Source organism: Vespula vulgaris, chromosome 22 (genome assembly GCF_905475345.1).
Source record: "Vespula vulgaris chromosome 22, iyVesVulg1.1, whole genome shotgun sequence".
NCBI classification, from domain to species: domain Eukaryota; kingdom Metazoa; phylum Arthropoda; class Insecta; order Hymenoptera; family Vespidae; genus Vespula; species Vespula vulgaris.
Genome location: NC_066607.1, coordinates 1188229 through 1211061, shown reverse-complemented (window position 1 = coordinate 1211061; position 22833 = coordinate 1188229). Strand labels below are relative to the sequence as shown.

At 45.4% G+C, this 22833-nt stretch overlaps 1 protein-coding gene across 8 annotated transcripts in view; it reads right to left on the bottom strand.

Moving 5' to 3' along the window:
• Window positions 1-1069: 1069 nt before the first annotated feature.
• Window positions 1070-22833, bottom strand: part of LOC127071605 (protein tiptop) — a 141797-nt gene continuing 120033 nt past the window's right edge. For all 8 annotated transcript variants that reach the window (XM_051011080.1, XM_051011078.1, XM_051011084.1 and 5 more), the window contains 2 exons: window positions 11589-11835; window positions 1070-8345 (listed from right to left, as the gene is read on the bottom strand). In XM_051011080.1, coding sequence (XP_050867037.1) covers window positions 4658-8345; window positions 11589-11835 — 3935 coding nt within the window. In that variant the 3' untranslated portion in view covers window positions 1070-4657. The remainder of the gene's footprint in view (window positions 8346-11588; window positions 11836-22833) is intronic.

Below are 22833 nucleotides of genomic sequence, written 5' to 3'. Positions count from 1 at the left end.
TGGCTGGAGACCGGCGTCCACCGACTCGAAGTCGTCATTATGCACCGAGAATGGTTGAAAAAGAAGAGAAACGCCGACGCGCGCGAGCGCGAAACCGACGCTGAGGGTGAAGAAGAGAAAGAGAAAGAGAGACAGAGACAGAGAGAGAGAGAGAGAGAGAGAGAGAGAGAGAAGGAGAAGGAGAAAGAAAGAGAAATAGAAAGAAGAAAACAGGGACACAACAACGAAAGGTTCTTCTCGAAGGAAACCGACGGCCTTCAGGCAGATCTTATCTACACGTTGAACGTCTTCGGTCCCTGATAAGCAAAATTGTCCGCTCGTAATATGCTTTACAGAGTTCCCCCCGGTTTATCTAGTTTATCCGCCGGTCGTGTCTATTCCTTTAAACGCGAACACGCGCGCGCACTCGTTCGCTCGTTCGCCTCTCAGAAGAAGAGAAGAGGGTAGTACCGGCCACGTAAGAAGGGTTGTATCTGTTTCTCATTGCGCGATGGCGTGCACACATTCGATGTGATACTCTATGATACCGAATTAGCGATCGTACGAGACTCCAGCGAGCACAACTTCGAGACCGTGTCTATTAAGTATTCGAACGCTCGACGTCCTCGTGCATAAATTCGTGTGCATCCGTAGAGCGCAGATAAGGTACGTGTGCGCTCTGCTCTCGAGTTTGCGCTCGCGCGCGGACACGTAGCACGATCACGTAGAAACGTATACCGGTATTTCTAATTAATGCGAAAGCAAAGTTGAAAGAAAGCGAGAAGCGGATACGCCTTTAACGATCTAGTACATCGTTGCAAGACATTACGTACGACGACCGTGTGTCTGTGCGTCTTCTTTGTTTATAATTTCATGAAGAAGGAAAACAAAATAAAGAAAGACAAATGGGACAAGATAAATAAAGGAATTTCGTCTATTTGCTCGACTACAAGGACTGTTTTTCTTTTTTCTTTCGATCACCCTTCGATATTATTCGTCAGTAATAGTATTTGTTTTCGATACGTCGATCCTAAAATCTAGATAGAAAGGGAAATGGAATATTGTCGATGTGATAAATTAAACTTTAACGTTTCTTTTATAGTTTATAACATATATATTTATTTGAGCTTTAATTGCATTTTAAAATACAACCGAAATAATTAAATAATGACAAATCTGGTAAAATGGTTTCAAGAGTCGCGTATACATGATGCATATCTTTGTGGTTGCTTGTATGTAAGTCGGTAGGTACGTTTCGAGCATATCTGTCGAGCACGGTTTTTATTTTGCTTTTCTCACTCCTCTCTTGTTCGTTCACGCGAGTGTGTTTGTTCCGTATGTCTTTACGTATATCATTCTCTTTGTATATATATATATGTATATATATATATATATGTATATATGTAGTATGTACGTGTGTAATACGTGTGTATTAGTAGGCGTTTTGTCCCATGACGTAGGTATATGTATATTATGTACGTGTGTTCCTATGTATATTCTCGTGTGTATGCTCGCACCCACGTAGATTTCGTGTTCGTTCATCACACTTTCAGCAGTCGTATATAATTACAATAATAATATTAATATTATTATTATGTCGATAAATACTTTTAAAGTCCGCGATGGAAGAAGTAGAGTTTACAAGAAATACGTATACAAGTGTGTTCCGTTCTTTACCGGCCCACCTCGCCGGTGGCCGTACGCAGCTGCTGCCTCTTCTGTCTCTTTCTCTCTTTTTCTTTCTTTCCGTCTTTCACTCATTCTCTCTCTCTCTCTCTCTCTCTCTCTCTCTCTCTCTCTCTCTCTCTCACACGTTCTTTCACCATTTTTCCACGTTATATCCATCTTTCTCTTGTACTTGACTTTCTTTCACTCTCTTTTTTTCTACTCTGTCATATCGTATAACGCACACATTCTTTCTTTCTCTCCCTCTCACTCTCTCCCTCTTTCTTTCTCTCTCTCTCTCTCTCTCTCACTCTCACTCTCTCTTTCTTTCTCTCTCTTTTTCTATAAAGCCGCATTCACCCTCAATGCTCTAGTAACCTTAGTATGACCACACGATACTTCGTCTATCACCCTCTCCTTTTTTTTATATTATAATAATCGTAATCATTTAATTAATATACACAATATTCGCAGTAATTCGAGTGACAATAATGACAATATTTTACACGTAAAATGACGCATCGGCTCGCTCGGCGCAATAAATATTATTTCAACAAAGAAAATTTACAATGATCTCTCTACACGCACTCTAAACGCCGAGAAATGCGGATCCTCTCTTTCTTTCTCTCTCTTTCTCTCTCCCCCCCCTCTCTCTCTCCGTTTCACTCTCACTCTCTCACTTTCTTTTTCATAAAACGAAACGCTCCACGCACTCATCGGCTCGACTTCATTTTCGTCATTTTTAATTAATCTCTCGAGTCTCGCTGTTAAACCGCATTTTCTTATACTTTTTCTTTCCAACGCACACATTTTCTCTAACTCTCACACATATTCTTTTATTTGCATGCATTCTACTATCGCTCTCTCTCTCTCTCTCTCTCTTTCACTCACTCTTTCTCTCTTTCTCGAACTTTCTTTTGTTCGATTAACTTTCATCCCGATCGATTAGCAGTCACAGACCTTCGAAGAGGGCTTTCGTTTATTAATTTTCCATCCCCCGAGCGGTCTCACCAGTTTTCATTTCTTTTTTTTTATTTTTGTTTTCGTGACAGTAAGTATCAACAAAGAAATTCCTATACAGGGGCGAACCCTAAACCTATCCTAAACGCTAATGAACTACGGTCTTATATTCTAGAGGTATACATGCTGACGACCTTACGACAGGTGATAGGTAAGCTTTTCCATCTTTTTCTCTCTTATACGCTCACTCGCATCTAAATCCGATATCCTAGTAACGTTTCTCCTGTCTCTATCTTTCTCTCTCTCTCTCTCTCTCTCTCTCTCTCTCTCTCTCTCTCTCTCTCTCTCTTGTCTCTCTCGTCGTAAATGTCCTTAAGTATTTATAAAATCACAAACTTGGCCGCGTGCCGAGCCCCGTGACTCAGCAGTGCCGCGAGATATGGTGGCATCACAATTTAATTAACGCTCGTTCAACACCCACTTCATCGTCACACCCTCTCTAACATTCCCTAAGTAAAAAGAAAGGAAACAAGAAAAAAAGAAAGAACAGAAAAAATAAACGAAACGAAAAAAGGAAGAAAAGAACAAGAAAAGAAAAGAAAATTATTATTGACGGTAACGGATACAGTGTCGAGTTTCTTTCGTTTTTTCATTTTTTTTTGCTTTTTTCCGTCTCCTTCATCATCATCATCATCATCATCATCATCATCTTCTTCTTCTTTTTCTTCTTCTTCTTCCTCTTCTTCTTCGTCTTCTTCTTCGTCTTCTTATTCTTCTTTTTCTTCTTCTTCTTCTTCTTCGTTTGCGCTAAAGACTTCGAGAAGGAAGATGAGCGAAATTGAAAAGAAAAGAAAAGAGAAGAGAAAAAAAGAGAGAGAAAAAAGAACGAAAAAGAAAAAAGAACGAAAAAAAAAATGATAAGAAGAATCGTTGAACGTACGCCAGAGAAAGTCTTAGTGGTATCGTCCTTGATCATTTACATCGAATTTAATATTCAAACGCCATTTTTCTATTTAATTTACGTACATATATGTCGAATTGAAAATATTTCTATAACTTTGATCACGTTTGAGAGAATCAAAAAAAAAAAGAAGAAGAAGAAAAAAGGAAGAGAAATATGTAGATCGTTTTGCAGGATGCGTACCACTGACGTTTCTCGCGTTTCGAAAAGGTAATAACGAATGTAATGGAAGAATTAATGCGTTTGTAACGGTAGGGCTTCTATCGCGAAACGGAACTCGAAACACTCCATCACATTCCGTGCGGAGATTTCTCGATGAAGGGCCAAGCACGATCGATCGTGCCGATAGCCCCAGGAATGACAAGATTTTTGTCCTCGATGATGGCCCAAAACGATCGCCGAATAATTAGAAAAGGATAGATATCCGCGTCGCCTGTTAAACTTTCCTCCAACGACGTCCGAACGAAGCCTGCCGTTCTTGTCGTCGAAATCGACATCTTCCCCGTGAACTAACAATTCTATGTTAAAAGAGCACCATATTCCGAGCGACAAATACCGCGTTCGATAACGAGAGCCATTCACGATCGAGCTGGAGATGCATGGCACCTCTCTTCGTATTTCTTCTACTCTTCTCTTCTTTTTTCTTTTTTTTCTTTTTTTTTCTTTTTTTTCTTTTTTTTTCTTCATTCCTGCCTTCCTATCCTTCTTCCTTCCTTCCCTGACAAATCTAAGTAGCTGATATCGATCTTGGACTTTTAAGAAGTACTAGTTTTGAATTCTCCGACGAGGAAAGTTAATATAATTTGTAATATCATCGAACGATTAAGATCAATATGTGAAATTGTAAAAACTCTATTGGGTTTAAGATTAACGAGCTTTTTTCCCGATTCGTCTTATCGCGAACGGTATCGATCGAATCGCTACTTTCCCACTATCGATCTGGCGCTCTTTGAACATAAATTTGAAAGCGAAGTAAAATGCCATTGGCGCAGGACGTCCGCGCGGCGAAATTTCCAACCACATCGCTAGTTACAGTCGTTACAGTATAGATACACTTATGTACAAGTGGCACCGCTACTTACGGAGCTCGGACTATACGTATTTGCTGGACAACTGTTTGGCCAGCTCCGTATACTTGAGAAACTTGGAGTGTGGGCTCTCCTCGAGCGGAGAGGCCGCGGACTGGGATGGGCTGCCGTTCGCTTGCGGAAGAGGCGGCGACTTGTTGCGTTGGGACGTAGGTGGAGACGAGGAACTGTGACTCGGGCCACCGGAAGTCGCTTGCGATGCCGCAGCGGCTGCGGCTGCCGCGGCCGCTGCTGCCGATCTTCCGATTGTCAATGGATCTGGGATGACCCCGTCCTTCACGAAGTGCATCTTCGAAAGATGATGCCTATAGGCCCCTTTGGAGATGAACGGTGTGTCGCAGAAGGCGCACTTCATGATCGAGTCTGCCGTGACAACGGCGTCGTTACAGGCCCAACTGAAGGCTAAAATCGCTCCTGGTGTGGGTCCAGTTCCTGGTCCACTGGCACCTACCGCACTACCGCTTCCAGGTGCGATCGTACTACCGGAACCAGAAGTAGACCTGGACGCGCCGCTGCCACTGGGACCGCGTGTTTCGGTCTTGTCACAGAGTTTCTGTAGAGCCGCGAGCGGATGACTGCTCGTCTTTCGTCCTTGCGAGTCAACGGTATTACCAGTACCTCCTCCACCGCCACCGGATAGACTATCGAACATGGAAGAGAGCGCACCGAGGCTGCTGGAAGCTTTCGTGTCTGGCGTTCCTCTGGGGGTGACCGATCTATCGCTGCTAGTAGGACTGCTTGTACTGTTTCTGCAAGGACTACGAGCCACTTGCTCGACTTGGCTGGTCGATCTAGGCGTTGGTGGATTCATGCGAGGCGACGGAACTTCTCTACCTTCTTCGGTCGTCTCGTGAAGACTGCTTCGCCGATGATTATACGAACCTTGTTCTTCCTCCTCTCTACAATCGTCCACGACTTCCTTCTTAACGAATACCTCTCTCGACGATTGCGCTTGTTGTTCTTCCTCGGTCGTTCCTCTTTCGTCCGTTTCTTCGTCCCTGGGTTCCTTCTTAACAACCACCGAGCTAGGCTCCTCGTCGCCGGACTCTTCCGTACCGAGATGATGACGGGCCGGTAATGGCGTCGTGGCTTGTTTATCCGGAGTGACACGATGGTGATGAGAATGGGCGCTAGAATGCCTCTCGTGGCCAACAGTTGTGAGATCCATACGTCTTTCCGGCGTCATCGTGTCCGTCCTACCGCTTCCTCTCTCGGATATGGAACTGGACTCGCTGCCGCTTCGCTCTCTCCTCGCGGCTGCGCTCGCATTATAGTGCTGTTGCTGCTGTTGCTGATAAGATCGAAGAAGATTCATCGTTTGCGGATCCACTAGAGGCTTCGTATAATCAACGCTCTCGTCTATGCCCAATCTCTTCAGAATGCTGGTGCCCATAGGTGCGCCCGGTTGAGCGTGATGCAAACCTGCCGTGCCGTGTCTCACACGAGAATCGAAGCTCTTCTCGATCAGCTTCTCGATGGCGTTCAAGACGGAAGGTGAGGACGTGCCGGTTGTTTCGTTCGCTGTCGGCGTTGGAGTGTCCTTACCTGGCGTGGTAGCGTCGCTAGCCGAAGAAGGCGATCGGTGGTGCCTCGACGATACCGACGAGGCATCCTCGTTCACGCTTTTACGGCCGCTTTCGCTCGGCGGCAAAGTCGCTGGCAGATGATTCGACATGAGTGCGTTCTTCAAGAAATTTCGTTGATTCACGCCGACCGTTCCGGCTCCTATGCACTGACGTATATGCTCGACGAAAATGGTTGTCTCGATCTTCTCGCCGCATTTCTCGCAGGTGATCCTACCGGCGTGCTTTCCAAGGCTGTGACTCAGACCGGTCGCAGCGTCGCCGTTCTTAAACTCGTTTTGCGCGCGTTCCAACTCCAATAGCTTCCTCACCGGCAATGATTTTTTCCGCTTCTCGCGCGTTTGTCTCCGGCGACCGCCGCTCTCGGTGATCGAGCGCATAATGTGCTCTTTATAGTGCGAATTCTTGACCATATGATTGCTCAACTCCTTCAAAGAACTAAAGGCCTGATCGCAAACTTTGCAAGTTAGTACGGCGCTGACGTGACTGCTGGTTGCTCCGGCCCCGGGACCACCACCGGCGTTACCTCCGTGTGGACCGGTTCCGGCACCGGGCGGTACTCCACCCGTATTTCCTCCGCTTCCGACTCCACCTCCGCTGCTACCGCTGCCACCACCACCGCCTTTGCTCTCGTCGGAAGACTTCCAAGAGATGATTTGCTCTTGGGAGATAATGTTGGTATAATGCTGCGTTTGCTGCATGTGCGAGGTCATCTCTGCGAGGGAACGGAAGCTCTGGCCGCACCACATACACTTGAGAATCTGCCTGGTTTGTTCAGCACCTTTCCCCAGCCAAACGTCTTGACCTCTGACCAGCTTTCTCGGCAATGGCATGGTTTCCTTTATGAGAAGGTTCAACTCCGATGGACTTTGTTTGTTACTTGGAGCGGCGGAGTTGTTGCTACCGGCGTTGCTTGTCGAAGTTTGCGGCTGGTGCGATTGTTGCGGCGGCGGTATCGTTGGCATCGTCGTTTGTTGGGGATGCAAAGCTGCGGCTGGAGGTGGTACGGGCATATTAACGCCGCAATGCTTCGCTTCCTTCATGTGCGTTGTCATAGCGGCAAGCGTCGGGAAGCTTTGTTTGCACCATACGCATTTGAGAACATCTTTGGCCTGATCCGCTCCTTTGTTCAGCCAATGAGATTGCCAAGCACTGTGACGACTACTCGACGTCGTGGACGGCGTGCTGCCTACGGACGTGCCACCGCTGCTGCCGCTGCAGGAGGACGACCTGAAAAGATCCTCGCCACCTAGTTTGCTCAGCTCGCTCATCTTTTCCAGGGCCTTCGTCGCTTCGCTAGGCTGATACGATTTCTCGAGCGCGGCTGGTGGCTTCATTTTGCCGTTCCAAAGCTGATGATGATCTACCACACCGCCAGTACTTTTCGGGGACAATTGTTGCTGACTAGTAGCCGCCGCCGCTACGGCTGCGGCAAAGTACGGAAAGTGCGAGGCCACGACCGGCGACGTCCACGGTGACACTACCGGTGGCCTACCGAACGTGGACGGTGAGCTGGCTGCCGTTGCATCTTGATGACTCGTGGGAGCGGTACCGGCCAATCTCGAGGATTTACGCGGTGGTGGGGGCGAGGAATCCTCGGGACCTGGTCGTTTTCTGCTAGGTACCGACAGATCCAACGGACCGTTGTTCGTCTCCGTCGAAGAGGACGGCGTTGGCGGTTTACTGAGGTTCAGAATATGCTCTTCCTCCTCCTCTTCCGTCGAAGAAGCTTTTCTCGTGCTGAAGTCCAGAACGGCTGGCAATGGGGTTGCCGAGGGTGATACCTCACCGACGCTGCTCGGCGAGACCAAGAGACCCGGAGTCGCAGCTGGTGGCGAACAAGAGGACGATACCAACGGCGATACCGAGCCTCGCGATAAAGGCGAATGTCCGAGGAGGAGTCGTTGATGTGTCTGTTGAAGATACGCTGCCATCATTGCCGCCGAATGCGGTGGAAGGAGAGGATGAGTCCCAAGGGGTAGAGGCACGATACTACTCGGACTAACTGGACTCGCGCTGCTCCTCGTCGCTAAGGGTGGGGGACTTCCGGTCGCCGGACCGGAGGATTCCCGAGAATCTCTCGAGGGACAGCGTGGACTCATTTGTTCCCTGAAAGAGTAACAAAAAGGGCTACTGAAAAAGGATGACCTTTGATATTCCCTTCGATTAGCCTGCCACGTTCGACTCGTCGCTGATTTCCCGATTCACCTGCTTCGATCGCTTACTCTTTCTCTCTCTCTCTCTCTCTCTCTCTCTCTCTCTCTCTCTCTCTCTCTCTCTTCCTATTTTTACCTATCTCTTTCTCTCATCTGCGACTTTCCCTCCCCCACCCACCGATCTCTACAAAGCGCGTTCGATGCCACGAATCGTTCGTACCGGAACTCTCGACCGGACAGGCATCATTAATCATGATAACCGAGCGATAAATTTCTTGTAACTGATCCGCGAATGCCGGCACAACGCAGGTGACGCCGTGACGTTAATATTTCATAACCGGCCGCCATGAGAATTACTACGTAAACAGCTTTCGCTGTTGCTGCACGATGGAAACGACGAATACCCGGAATCGGTGATGAATATAAGCAGAAAAAAAAGTCTCGCGTGATAGATAGAGCCTCTCTTGACGCTGGCATGTTTCGCGACGCGAACAGCGATGGATAATTCACGCTTGAAAACGCCTGTCGTTCTTAACTCCTCGTATCTACGAGTATATGCATGCGAATAAAAATACAGAAGTGCAACGGGAAAAGAGATGATTCGCGTTAGCCTTACTGTCGCGTCGGTTCGTTGCACGCGTAAAATGCGACCGGGTGCACGACATATAATATTCATTTTTTCGAAAATACGAAAATACGTAAAACTCTAAGTCGTCCTGAGATGTTCCCTTCGGTAAAGTCCATTAGCATGTATCACAGGAATGTACACGCACGTGCGACGTGAGAAACGTATGATCGAATAATTCTCGAAACACTATGAAGAAGAAGAAGAAGAAGAAGAAGAAGAAAAAGAAAAAGAAGAAGAAGAAGCAGAAAGGATGAAGAAAGAAAGCGAAAAAAGGGAAAGAAAAAAGAAATGTTAGATACCTTACGGAACGTCATCCACGCATAGGAGAACGATCTATCTCAAGAAGCAAGCACGGACAGTAGAAGCACGTGGTCGAAGCGTTTCGCGCGCGCGCGCGCACGCGTGTCTCTCTCTCTCTCTCTCTTTCTCTCACTATCTGTTTGTCTGCTCTCTCTCTTTTTCACACTTGACGACGAGGTGTTCTCGACGCGGAACGGAAGGGACACAGTAGAGCTGTCGACGGCTCGCTCGTAACTGACTCCTCCTGACTGAATGCCGAATGCGTGCCGCGAGATGAAAGGGGACCACCGCCACGCATGCAGGGGAAGTTTTTGGGGGCTGGCGGCTCGAGGGGAGGGGACGAACGACACCTCCGCCCTCCGCCACGGCGTCCCGTCCCTAGTTTAGTGAGAGAGAAGCTAGAGGTGGAGGTGGTGATGGAGGTGGAGGTGGAGGTGGAGGTGTAGGTGGAGGTGGAGGTGGAGGTGGAGGAGGCGTTAGCGGAGCAGTGGGTGCCTCTAACGGGTGCCGCTAGCGGGCTCCTGTGCAGGGCGGCGGCGTAGGACGCTCTCCGTAACACGTGCCTATCTCTATTAGCCGTGCGACGTTGCGCGGCAGCCACCGATATCAGCTCTGACACCAGCTTATTTATCCCTCTGCTTCCATCCTACTCTTCTCTTTCTCTCTCTCTCTCTCTCTCTCTCTCTCTCTCTCTCTCTCTCTCGTTTAACCTGCCAGTACGGCGCACACGACGAGACCAGCTCTATGACGATTTGTTGCGTTCAAACAAGGAACAGAACGTAAAACACACACATACACACCTATATACTACCCAACAAACACACATGCGTGCATACACAGAAGAGGGACCCAACGACGGCAACATCAAAGTGCAAAAGCAGCGTACGGCTTCCCCGATGATTTAGGTGCTTTATTATCTAGTCTATGGATAAAGCACCGACTAATGAGTTTGAAACGCCACAATGTTGATCGTCCCCTCCCCCTCTTTCTCTCTTTCTCTCTCTCTCTCTCTCTCTCTCTCTCTTTTTCTGTGCCGCATCTCGTCGTACATGCAATCGTCTAATTGTAGTGTGGCTTTGTTACGCGATTCCGTTTTAAAGACTTAATTTTATAACAACGCGTGACTATTTGCTTTTCTGTGTAATTGACTACTATTTTATTGGGCCAATGATATTTGATAAACCCTCTTTCTTATGCTCGCAATGTTGATAATCGTACTATAAGAGCTACGTATATATGTATGTATGTACGTGCGTACGCTGAAGAAACGTTTTATTTCTTGCGTGACCAGGTTTACTCGGAGAGAATGTCCCACGAGTGTTACTTTCGTTTGATAAAGTAGTGACGTTGTTTCTTCGATACAGTGACGTATCCGAGAACGATCAAAATTCATATTACTGATATGTAATCTCGCGGAACTATATACATACGTACTAATTTCTCGTAGCGACTTGCTCGGTCGAATGTTTATTTTAAGCTGGTTCGTCTAAGGAGGTTCAAGGAAGCTTTGATATCGACACGAGGCTCGAATGTGCTTCGCTGATAGCCTTTGTAAATAGCGTATCATACACTAAGACTAGCCGTGGCGCACTGGCAACTTTTACGATGGTCGATTAAATAGTTTGATCACTTAAAAGTTACTTTTATCTTTTGGTACGCGCGCACTGAACGACTAAATAGTTGCTAAAGAGCTTCAGTACGAAACGGATTTCATATAAGTCGTATGTGTTTATGTCCGATGTTGTTTGATTTGTATTCTACAAAGCCTATTTCTTCGACAACTTTACGACTAACTGGAAGCAATTGAAAAGTCATCAAATATACGATCTATTGTCACCGTTCAACTATATCCTTACCTTCGGTAGGAGATATAGAGCGTGATGTAATTTTTTCATTTGCCGCAATTAAAAGATCACGAGTGCACGGATTTGTATGTTAAAAAAAGAAGGAACTATTTGTTGTTGAAAAAGTTGCCAATACGTGTCAGACATTGGAATATGTTTATGGAGTGACCTTAAAAGAGGACACAGAGAAGACAGTTGGTTTAAATCAAGCCAGTGTCAAAGATGTATCGTATCGATCGAACTAACGTAATTCATTATTAAATATCGATTTAATTATTAATCAGATATCTTCGTAAATACGACGAAGTATTCGTTATTTCGTCATTTCACCTAACAGATATACTATTTATATTAGGAAAAATAATTGTTCCGTTGACTCGAATATGATTGACGCGTCATGTGATATAACGAGCAACTTGAATACCTGTCAGGTGGTCCGGTATCCCTCAAGATGGTAGGGTTCAATCTCGCGGAAGCAGAAGCGGGTGGTGGCGTGGGAGGCGATGCTTCCTCGTCATCCTCCTCGTCGCTCGCCTCGCCATCTTCGTCTTCTTTGGCCGCAGGTGCGCAACCTCTCTCGCTAGGGCTGACGGGGCCATCCTCGTCGACGCAATCGCCCTCTTCGCCCTGGAGGTCCGTGCCAGGCCCTGAGCCTTCGACGCCGTCCTCCCCTGCGAAACAAATAAAAATTCGCTTTTTGATTATGTCGGGCTTTACGTTAGACATTATCAAACAAATATTTTCTAAGATCATCTAATACTATCTTAATTAATTTATCATGTTTATTAATTAACGTTAATAACGGGGTTATTGATCAACACGTTTATCGTTGCAGGTAAATTTCGTTTGAAGCAAAACCCAGAGAACGAATCAGAACGATTTTAGAAAATATCAGAATTTCTATTTCGAATCGTCGGGAAGAAAGTCTATCTTTTTTTCTTTTTTTCTTTTTCTCTTTTATTCTTTCTTCTTTTTTTTTTTTTTTATCAATTACCATCGTAGGATTGGCAGAGAAATCGTTTCAGGTTTTGATAATTTATAGAATATATATCCGCAGGCTGAAATCTTCGATATCGCGGTTCCATCGACTGCAGCCATCCGTGACAGAAACGCCGTTGGAAACAGTGAAGTAGGACTTTCTATCATCTAAAGCATCGGGCACGAGGTGATTAAGTACGATAGAAGGAGAAAGGAGGGGGCAGAGAGCATGCGACCCGGTAGAGAGAAGACGCTCAGAAATGACGGAGCTAAGTACCCAGGAGTGATATAAAGGTGCAGATGGCGAGTAACACAATGGCACTATCGGTTCATTTATCAGCCTTTCGCGACGGCGCCGCTGCCAACGACGACTACGACGGCGACAGCGATGGCGTCGTCGACATCTACCGTACTCTACGATGAGAACGTTGGATACGTCGTCGACTATGACACTGTACCATTGTGAATCGGGAGAGAGAACTTCCGTCATTTGCATTATGAGTTTTAATCAAATCATTTCCTTTTAGAAGAGAATCGACGAATCTTAGAGAGTCTGGAGACGGTGGCCCACAAACTCGTACAATTTCATTCCCGTGTTTCTTTCCCCGATATTAATCGTGATTAACATTCGATTCGTTGGATAACGAAATATTGTCAAATAGCGAACGTTTTTCAGGGGTTTATTATTCAAGATGGAGGTAAGACTGGAGTATAATATATATAATAGTAGAAGCAATGGAGCGTCGAACAGGAGACGGACAACGAGCAAAGATGCGGTCTTGAAGCTCTTTCCTTCTGTCTCTCTCGCTCTCTCTATCTCTTTCTCTTTATCGGTAGAACCCTCGGAAGACCGCCATCTTGAGAACGGCGTGTCCACCTCCAGGAAGGGAGTGTCGTCGGTGGCGATCTCTTCTGGTACTCGTACGAGAGCGTAAGAGAAGAAGAGGATGAGTAGAAAGGTACGGGGAGGCGGAAGATAGTCAACGGCAGCACACCTCCCCGATGTAGAGAGGGGGTGGGGACAAACCAGGAGCACCGTCCTACTTTGCCGACTGACCAACCAAACGATCGTTTGTTCGCGGATGGGCCACGGAAGAGGGAGAAGAAAGGAGATCGCACATTGATCCGTAGGAGCATCGGCAACTAATTACGCAGATTTATGTCCCCATTGTCCATTGTCTCTCTCCCAGAGCGGCCCTTCGAGAAGGCAACGCGACCGAGGACGACTCTTGCTCGTGGAAGCACCGCACGGTTTCGAGATCCTACTCGTGAGAGTGAGAGAAACGAACGGGGGGCTACAAAAAAAAAGGAGAGAGAGAGAAAGAGAGAGAGAGAGAGAAGAGACAAGCACGACGACAACGACGAGGACGACGAAGAAGACGAGGACGACGACGAGAAGAGATAAAAGGAGGACCCTGAGGATCGCTCGGTTTCAAGCATGTTGCGGGGAGGGGAATGCGAGAACTTGCAAGAGAGCGAAAGAGAGAGAGAGAGAGAGAGAGAGAGAGAGAAAGAACGAGCGGGCGGACCACCGGCAGACAGCCCCGCCCGCTTCGAATATCGTCTCTTCTTTTACCCTCTCGACTTGCTTCGCTCGTATGTACGCTCGTCTACCTTTCTTCCTTCCTCGCTTCTTCTCGCTTCTTCCTTTCTCGGTCCTCTGTATTTCTCCTTACTCTTTTCCTTTCATCATTTTCCATTATTATTTCGGCAATGTCATTCGCGTCACTTCTTTTTTTTACTCTTTATATCTCTCTCGATCATAGTCGGTCAAATCTTTCCCTTCGTCCTGGACGAGAGACTTCAATGAAAGCATCCATCTTTTAATAACAATGAATCATTTAAATATTCTCTTATGCGAGAAAAAATTGACGAATCTCTTGATCGTCTTGCTGTAATATCTTGTTGTAAATCGTAAAATGAAAAAATTGTTCATTGATAACTGCGAATACTGTATATACATATATTTACTTGGACGATCGCATAAATATATCCAGTTATGGTCAAGGTCACGGCAACTACCGAGAAGAGGATGCAAATGTTGCACGAAGGAACGTCGTGCGGGTCCTATTGGCAGGCCGCTAACAAGGTGCACGGGGGGTTGGTTGCATATACCGGCGCGGTGCAAGGAAAGATACGACGGGAACGTGGCGTACCGAGTTTAAAAGCGGCCGCAGCCCTGACACTCGAGAAGATGTTGCCGTACGATATCCGTTCCTCCTGTCCTCGCGGCTACTTCAGCTGCTGGTACCTCGCTGCCAGCTAGTACTTACATTAGTACATACGTATGAAGCTTTAAGCCTTTTTTCTTTTTTCGCTTTTTAACGTTTCCTCTCTCTCTCTCTCTCTCTTTCTCTTTCTCTTTCTCTCTGCTCTTCATTCTTCTACGAACGAACATCTTTTAATCTATGTTAACGTCATACAATTTTTTATCTAACATTGATTTACATTAAAACTGTAAGAAACAATAATTAGTCTTATCGGTTCGGCTTGCTCTTTTCTGTAAAATTTGTCTCTTTTTATATTTTGTTTTTTCTTGAGTTCCATTTTACTTGCTTTAACGCTTCGTACGTACGGACATACACACACATATATATATACATACACACACACACATATATATATCTTCTTTCCTTTTTCGCCTATCGCCTTTACAAGGTAGTTTCTCCATCTTATTCGCTCCTCATAGCGTCACGCAAACGTTGCTGCTTCGTAGCTGTCCTCTCTCGTCCGCCTCCTTTTATTTTCACTATTCCTCTCGTAGCCTTTTCCTCTGTCCATCTTCCGAAGGAACATGTGCTACGAACTCGACTACACAGATAGCCGAGTAGCTACATACGCGTGCAACACATGTTGCTATGTGAAACTGGTTAACTGCTTACCCGGTTGAGTATCCATGGTGTTCGCGATACCGCGATCTAACTCTCTTCGCCGCGAGTTCTCAGCAACCGACGATAGTCACGCTCACGAGTCATGGAGACCCGATCGTACCTTTGCTAATTGCCAGTAACCTTGTTCAAACTATCAACGTTTTCCCTTCCATTCGTAGCACGATGGACGCTAAAGTTTCTCTTTCTTTCTATCTTTCTTTTTTTCTTTCTTTCTTTTTTCCTTCCGTTTCTTTCTCTCTTTTTATATCTCGTCGAACGTATCTGGATCATACTTGAAAATATTTTTGTATCTAGAATAGTACCTATTTTGTCGGTTTAAATTTAAAAGGATCGATACACGTTTCATTTTCCTATCAAGAAAAATATCGGAAAATTGGTTTCTTTAACAGTTTTTCAGTAGATGTCACCAATTTTATACAATCGATCTCAGACGATGACGATGAAAGCTTCGAAATTATCTGCCCGAAAATATAAACAAAATGTTTATTTAATCAGGTGATAACTCAAAGTATTCCTTAAGGAAAAGGTTCCTCTGTAATATTTGAGAGATTTGAGAAATCTCAAAGTGTCCGGCAAGTGGATTCCTCAGGATGTATTCTCCTTAGCGTATACGTAAATCACAGAGATGACCAAGAAATATACTTTAACGCGTTTAAAAGCACGCAGTAGTGTACATTGCACGACGCCTTGATTTATGCGACCTTCGAAAGTGCTAAATCAGTTTCATTTAACGGTAATTAGACTCACTAGCGTAGTCATACTTTCGCACTCGGTTAAATTTATGACGGCTGCCGAGAAGAGAGTAATGTTTAATTATTTGCTAGGCACCTTATCGAAAGCGGGATTATTTAACGATAAACTTTTGAGAAGATAAAAGAGATAAATCGACTTTCCTCCTATGGAAAACACGCGTTATTCGGAAAGATTCGTACATCGAAAATAAATTTCGATACCTTTGAAAATTGCTTAACCGTAGGTAGGAAATAAATAAAATGAAATAAGAATCATCGGTTTCCCCCGAGTAATCTTGATACCGAATCACTCTCATGAGATTCTATTACGAGAACGAAATTAAATTCGTTTGTTATTTGTTCGTAGTCTTGAGCGAGCGACCATGCATGGAGGCATAGAAGAATTTCATCTCTGTCCTTTATTATTGTTATCTGCACGGATAAAACTCGAAAGACTCTTTGGTTTGATTTCGTCGAATCTTTAAGCGTCATCGTATCCTTCCTCGTGTCATTCTCACGTCTTTTCGTTCGTGATAGTGTCAGAGACACTCTTTCTCAGATTTCAAGCAGAACTACGTTTGATGATAACGGAGATGAGAATGAATGAAAAGATAAAGATGAAAGGAGGAGGGGTAGGTGGAGTAGAGATGGGAATAAATAGGGATCATAGGAAGAGTCAGTCATAGAAATGAAATTTGCGAATAAACGGATCGAAGTTAGCTTAAAAGCCGGCAATAAAACAATACATAATAAGCCGGCGGCGCAGCGGCCGCGGCAGAGATGGAACAAAAGGAGACTGGAGGAGGACAGGAGAGGAGATGAATTTCTGATGCGAGAACCGTCGGGAGGCTGGCGAGGAGAGTGACAGGAGGCAGACGAAGAGACGAACGGATGGACGGACAGGCAGACAGACAGACAGACAGACGGACGGACGGATGGACGGACGAACGAACGGACGGATGGACGGACGGGCGGACAGAAGGACGAGGATGAGGATGAGAATGAGGAGGAGAACGAAGAGAGAGAGACGAGAGAGGCTCTGCATTGTGATTCTCTCGCGGTCTGCCAGAGAGTGACTGACGGGTGAATCCGTTCTCCTTCCTCCACGCGTCCCTCCTCCCTCCATCCGTCTTTCCTCTCATTCTCCCTGGGCACTTCTTCCTCTCGAAGCGAGCGCCTCTCGAAACCCAGAGCTACAGCTACGCCAAGATGTACCGAACGAGAGAGAGAGAGAGAGAGAGAGAGAGAGAGAAAGAGAGAGAGAGAGAGAAAATTGCTCGACCAGCGCCATTTCATGATTTTCCTGAATCGTATGTTCGCATTCTGCTTTCATTTCTTTTCACTTTATTTTTCTTCTGCTTCTCTTCATGCACTATACAAACGCGAGGCATGAAACGACGACGGTGATTCGATCTCCGTCATTTCTTTTTCTTCGTTGAAAGCAAATCTACAGAAGGAAGTTCGTAAACTGCTTTATAATAAATGAAAGCCGTGATAGCCGATGAAAAATCTTTACGATTCATTTTTGTATTTTTCATTCGTTTTGCTTAAGAGGAGGCTTGGCCGGGCGTCCAAGCGTCCTCTTGAAACGTCAGGTGGTCGGATTCGTGATTCATTTAGGCGATCGTTCGGGAGGACGTAAACGGAACAGGAGGACAGGCTTCGGAGCCGAAGACGGAGTACCTACCTACCGTAGTCTACCTGACTGATTGACTGATGAGGCGACTGTTATCCTAAGTCAACACTCACTCCATCAGCCTGTCGAATGTTCTTTCTGTCTCTTTCGTTTGCTTCTTATTTTCAGGCTCTTCTCGAACGTGGCGCATCGTGCTAGATCAAACCCACGTCCCACCTCGAATGTTTCTCTCCGACGTATGTAACTATGCATGCATGCATGTATGTATGTATATATTTATGTATGTACGTATCTCGTAACGCGTAAAATAAAACATCTCTCGATCGTACGACTTACTCACGTGGGTAGCCATTTTTGATTTCTTTAACGCGCCCAATGTAATTAAATTCGTGTTTATTCGCTTTCCTTGTTTCGCGTTGACGTTCGCAGAGATTTTTTTGTTTTTAATTTTCTCTTTTCTCCTTGTTCTTCTCGTTTGTTTTATAGCATCGAAGATATCAACGTAACGAAATATTTTTCTCCATCGTATCGGGGAAATAAGATGAGAAAGTTTTTACGTTAGATCCTAATTGAAACAATTCGAAAGAGAAAGAGAAGGAATCGGCACCGAGTTAGCCGTTTAAAAAGCGATCGACAGAAGTGCCACCGCGGACGAAAAAGAAGAAGAATAAGAAAGAAGAACAAGAACAAGAAGAAGAAGAAGAAGAAAAAGTTTCAGATCCGGAGATCGGTTGGGAAAAGAGCATTCTCTCTACTTCAATTTTCTATACGGATATTCCGAAGTCGCGGCACTTGGACACGCCTCGTTCAATCTCGCGCGATCGACAAGGGCTGTGAAAAGCCTGAATCCGCGCCGCCCGATTGCTTTCTCCCTGCTGCCACCGCCTTTCCTGCGTACACTTGAAATCTCCCTTCTACTCTCTCTCTTTCTCTCTCTTTCTCTTTCTCTCTTTCTATCTCTCTCTTCTTTTGTCTCTCTTTCTCTCTTTCTAGCTTTCGCTCGAGTCACAACTCGAAATACCCAGCTTCGAGATCTTGGATTTCCTGGGCCCGATGGCTCTGCTCTACGAAATTGTCGTTTCTCTTGGTAACAAAGTCGCGGGAATATTACGTGGCGGAATCCGCAAGAGCTCCGTCCGATGCTTTTCATTTCGTTCGGTACGACTACCGTGTATCCGAGAAACGTCGCATGTAGTACGCCTACCAAGAAATTCTCCTCTAATGTCGAAAAATATTCTTCGTAGTGAAAGCTTGAGGGTGTACTCTCGCGTCCCACCATTTCCCGATAAATTATCGCGTGTCTTTCGATCAAGGGTGCGAGAGAGAGAGAGAGAGAGAGAGAGAGAGAGAGAGAGAGAAAGAAAGAGGAATGGAAAGGAAAGGAAAGGGAGACGCGTCGAACAAGAATTACTTTCTTATACCTATTCCTCCACGATCGATCGATAAAAAGCAATCCGGAATGATCGGCAAAACGTTTGGCCAATTAGTCGAGCCAACGTCCTTTTGTTCTCATCAAGGATAGATTCGTAAGAGAGAGAGAGAGAGAGAGAAAGAGAGAATGCTTACACGCTCGACTGCAATGCGATGTATGAAATGCGGCCAAAGAAACTCTAAAGAAAAAACTCTGCTCGATTAATTTATTTCGGTATGTCGAGAGAGACAGATATAGAGAGGAAGAAGAGAGGGAGAGAGAGAGAGAGAGAAAGTGAGAAGGGGGAAAGAATAGAAGGATGAGAGGGGACAAAACGTCACGAGTTCGCGCCAAAGGCGTAGTAGCATCGTTCTGTATTGCTCTTGCTTTGAGGAGGCCTGAGAAAACCGCGAGAGATGAGAGTGAGAGCAGGAGAGAGTAAGAGAGACGAAGTGAAAGGAAGATGCGAGAGAGAGAGAGAGAGAGAGAGAGAGAGAGAGAGAGAGAGAGAGAGATACAACGAGAGAACGACGACTACGTCTACGACTACGACTACGACGACGACTACGACGACGAGGACGACGACGAAGACGACGACGTAAAAGTGGGAGATGACGGAGCGACAGAAATGTCAGGATGACGGTGAGTGATGGACAGGAGCCCCGGCGACGCAAAAGCTCTTGCGTTTCTCGTGAGAACAGCGCTTGGCAGATTGGCAAGATACACCGCGACCGCTCAAACGCTTGTACGCTTTATTAATGTTCGTATTTTAGTGACATTTTCTCTCTTCCACCTCTCTATTTCACCTCTCTCTTTCTCTTTCTCTCACTTTCACATATACAAAACCCGTACCACTTACAATGAGAATGTCATGCAAATGTTCTCGGCTAACGGAAAATAATTCATAGTAACCAGTCGAAAAACGATAGTCCGCAAGTGATTCCTTTATTATTTTCTCGGTATTACGTTAAAACGCGTTAGTGCATTCGTTCGTATCGAGAGGGATATTCTCGATTCTCGAGAGATCTCGAACGTCACGATTAATTTTGTAGATGTAGTACAGTGGGACGTGCGGGATTGAAAACTTTAAAATAACTCGTGCACACGCGAAAACGTGTACTTTATACCTGCCGCGCGTCGTTCCACAGCAACGAGTACGAAGACTACGATTACTACAACGACGACGACGACGACGACGACGACGACACGTTTCCGTTTGCGGCTCTCTACCGTAATTCGTTGTTTATTACGGTAATAAATATTCGGACTACGTTTGTCGTTCCTAGTTCGAAGAGGGATGGACGAGTGAGAACGGCGTATCCATCTTCCAATTTTATTTTCGAATTTTTGGCACGAACAATGTCGGACTTGCAACTTAACGATTCTCGTTAACGATAACAACGATGAAATAAAGAAAGGAATTCCGATCGATTCGTAAAACCGGTTATTAGTCATAGACTCCTAGTTAATACCTTTTATCATAAGCGAATTCAAATTGTCAGTGAATACTAATATTTGCGCGGTTCTCGGATAACGTTAGCGCGTTGGCCGTTTAGCGTGTCCCCCTTAATGCATTCTCGCTTTAATAACTAGCTAATACGTTTAGATATATGGCGGGAATTATAAATCGATGCATTAGGCGGAGCGTGAAAGAAAAGGAAAAAAAAAACACGTGACGCTTTAACGACGCTCTTAATGTCTTTGCCTCACAATGTAAAGACGGCTTATCCCCTTCTCCTAGATGCTTTAGGACGTCGTAAATAAGAGCGTACTGGGCGCAGATCGCGAACCAAAGAAGAATAATTATTCCGTTATCCTACAATCGTGATAACAATGATGACAATAATAATAATAATAATAATAATAATAATAATAATAATAATAATAATAATAATAATAATAATAATAATAATAATAATAATAATAATAATAATAATAAAGAAAAAGAAATACAAGAAAAGACAAAAGGAAAAGAAAAAAATCTTTCGAAGGAGAGAAAAAGGATAAAAGGAAAAAGAAAAAGTAAAAAACGAATAGTAAAGCGAACGTTTTATATACATCGCATCGTGTCACTTATTTCTCGGAGGATCGTACGACAATTCTCTCGGTATTCGAAAAAGTATCATTCAAAACGTGCCAAAAGAATGTTCACTTCGTCGGTCGCAAGATCCGCGTCACTTAATAATCTACCTCTGTGTCTGTTTCGTAGCCTTTCGCATTTCGTGAGAAGAGGTATAATTAACTATACAGCATCATCGGGTTGCGGAGAGGTTGAGGAAAAGTAAGAAAGATAAAGAAAGAACAAAACGAAGGAGAGAGAAAGAGAAAGATAGATAGAGATGGAGAGAGAGAGAAAGAGTGAATGAGTATATGAGTGTGCGAGTATGTGTGAGAGAGAGAGGGAGAGAGAGAAAGAGAGAGAGAGAGAGAGAGAGAGAGAGAGACGGAAGCGCGGTATCTCTTTGGTGATTGGGTGGTAGGGAGTGAGAGGTATATAGAAGGCAATCGGGTTAATAGTCTCGCGCGTTCTTCGTCGAATGGTATTAATGCACACAACGTGCACGTACAACACCTATACACGTAAGCAAGCCGCGAAGATGCAAGCAGCCGATGCGAGAGACCGATGCAGGTACGACGACTGGATGATGGATGGACGGTACACGTCCGGTAAGACCGTTCGTCCGTTCGTCCGTCCGTCCGTCCGTCCGTCCAACCGTGCGTCCATGCGTCCGTCTATCCGTTCGTCTGTTCGTCCGTCGGTCAGATCGCGCAACAGGCGACAGTGATGATCGATGCGGGACTGCCGTCGTTCCTGCTCCTGGCTCCTGCTGCCACTACCGAGCATGGTGCTCGGTCCCTGATATTGATGCTGATGCCTTCGTTGCTCCTTAGGAAGGCAAAATCCGCAAAACTCGTTTCTCTCTTAGTTAAGTGTCTACTCGTTTCTAATGATTCTTACGGAAGTTGACGCGGACGCGATCAATGATATATTTTGATTAATGAGAACATTGCTTTTAAATTAAGATATGAAGAAAGAATCTTCGATATATATATATATATATATATATATATATATATATATATAGACAATTAATAATAATAACAAATATATATATAATGTTTATAAATGTAGAATAAAGAAGATTTATATTAGAGAAGATAAATCAATACTTTCGACGTATGGTCATGGAATTTAACAAAGTTTATGTACGTAGACGGATGAAAGGGAAAGAAGATGAGGGAGCTCTTCTCGGATTTGTCTATTCTCGAAGAGGGGAAGAACGATCTCGCGATAGACGAGACGTCAACAGTACCTCACGCTTCCCCTCGTTCTTTGGTAGCCGTTCGGCTTTGGAACGTTCGACGAACGTCCCGAACCGGACGCGGCACCGAACGAGAGAAGCCGTAGAAGCGTGGATGGCACTGTGAGGGACAGAAAGAGAGAGGAGGTGACAGGAGGACGCCTTCATCACGATATCCGTCACTCCACTCCTCTCTCTTTCTCTCTTTCTCTCTTTCTCTGTCTCGTGCTTTCTTCAGTTCCTCTTTCTCTTCGTCCTTCTCCTCCACCTCTTCCTCCTCCTCCTTCTCCTCCTTGTCCTCCTTCCACAGCTCTTTCTTGCACTTTCCGTCACGCTGCCTTTCGAAGTGTCAGTCCTGTTACAGACTGCCGGTGCACGGCCCGTGACAACAATAATTGTCAGCGAAGTAACGTCTCTCAAGTCGAGAAAGAGCGAGGAGAAAGGGTGAAACGTCCGACGAGAGAGGAAGAGAGAGCCGACAAACGCCGCTGTTTGCCCGCGCGCGCGGGTACGCGAACGGGCGCGAAAGAGAGAGAGAGAGAGAGAGAGAGAGAGAGAGAGAGAGAGAGAGAGAGAAAGAGAGATAGAGAGAGAGAGAGAGAGAGAGAGAGAACGAGCAGTACGCTCTATTTATAGAACCGACAACAAACACGGAGCAGCTGGTGTCGATCCGTCCGGTTATCGTTGCGTTTACACTGACTGTGTCATATTCGCTTTCTC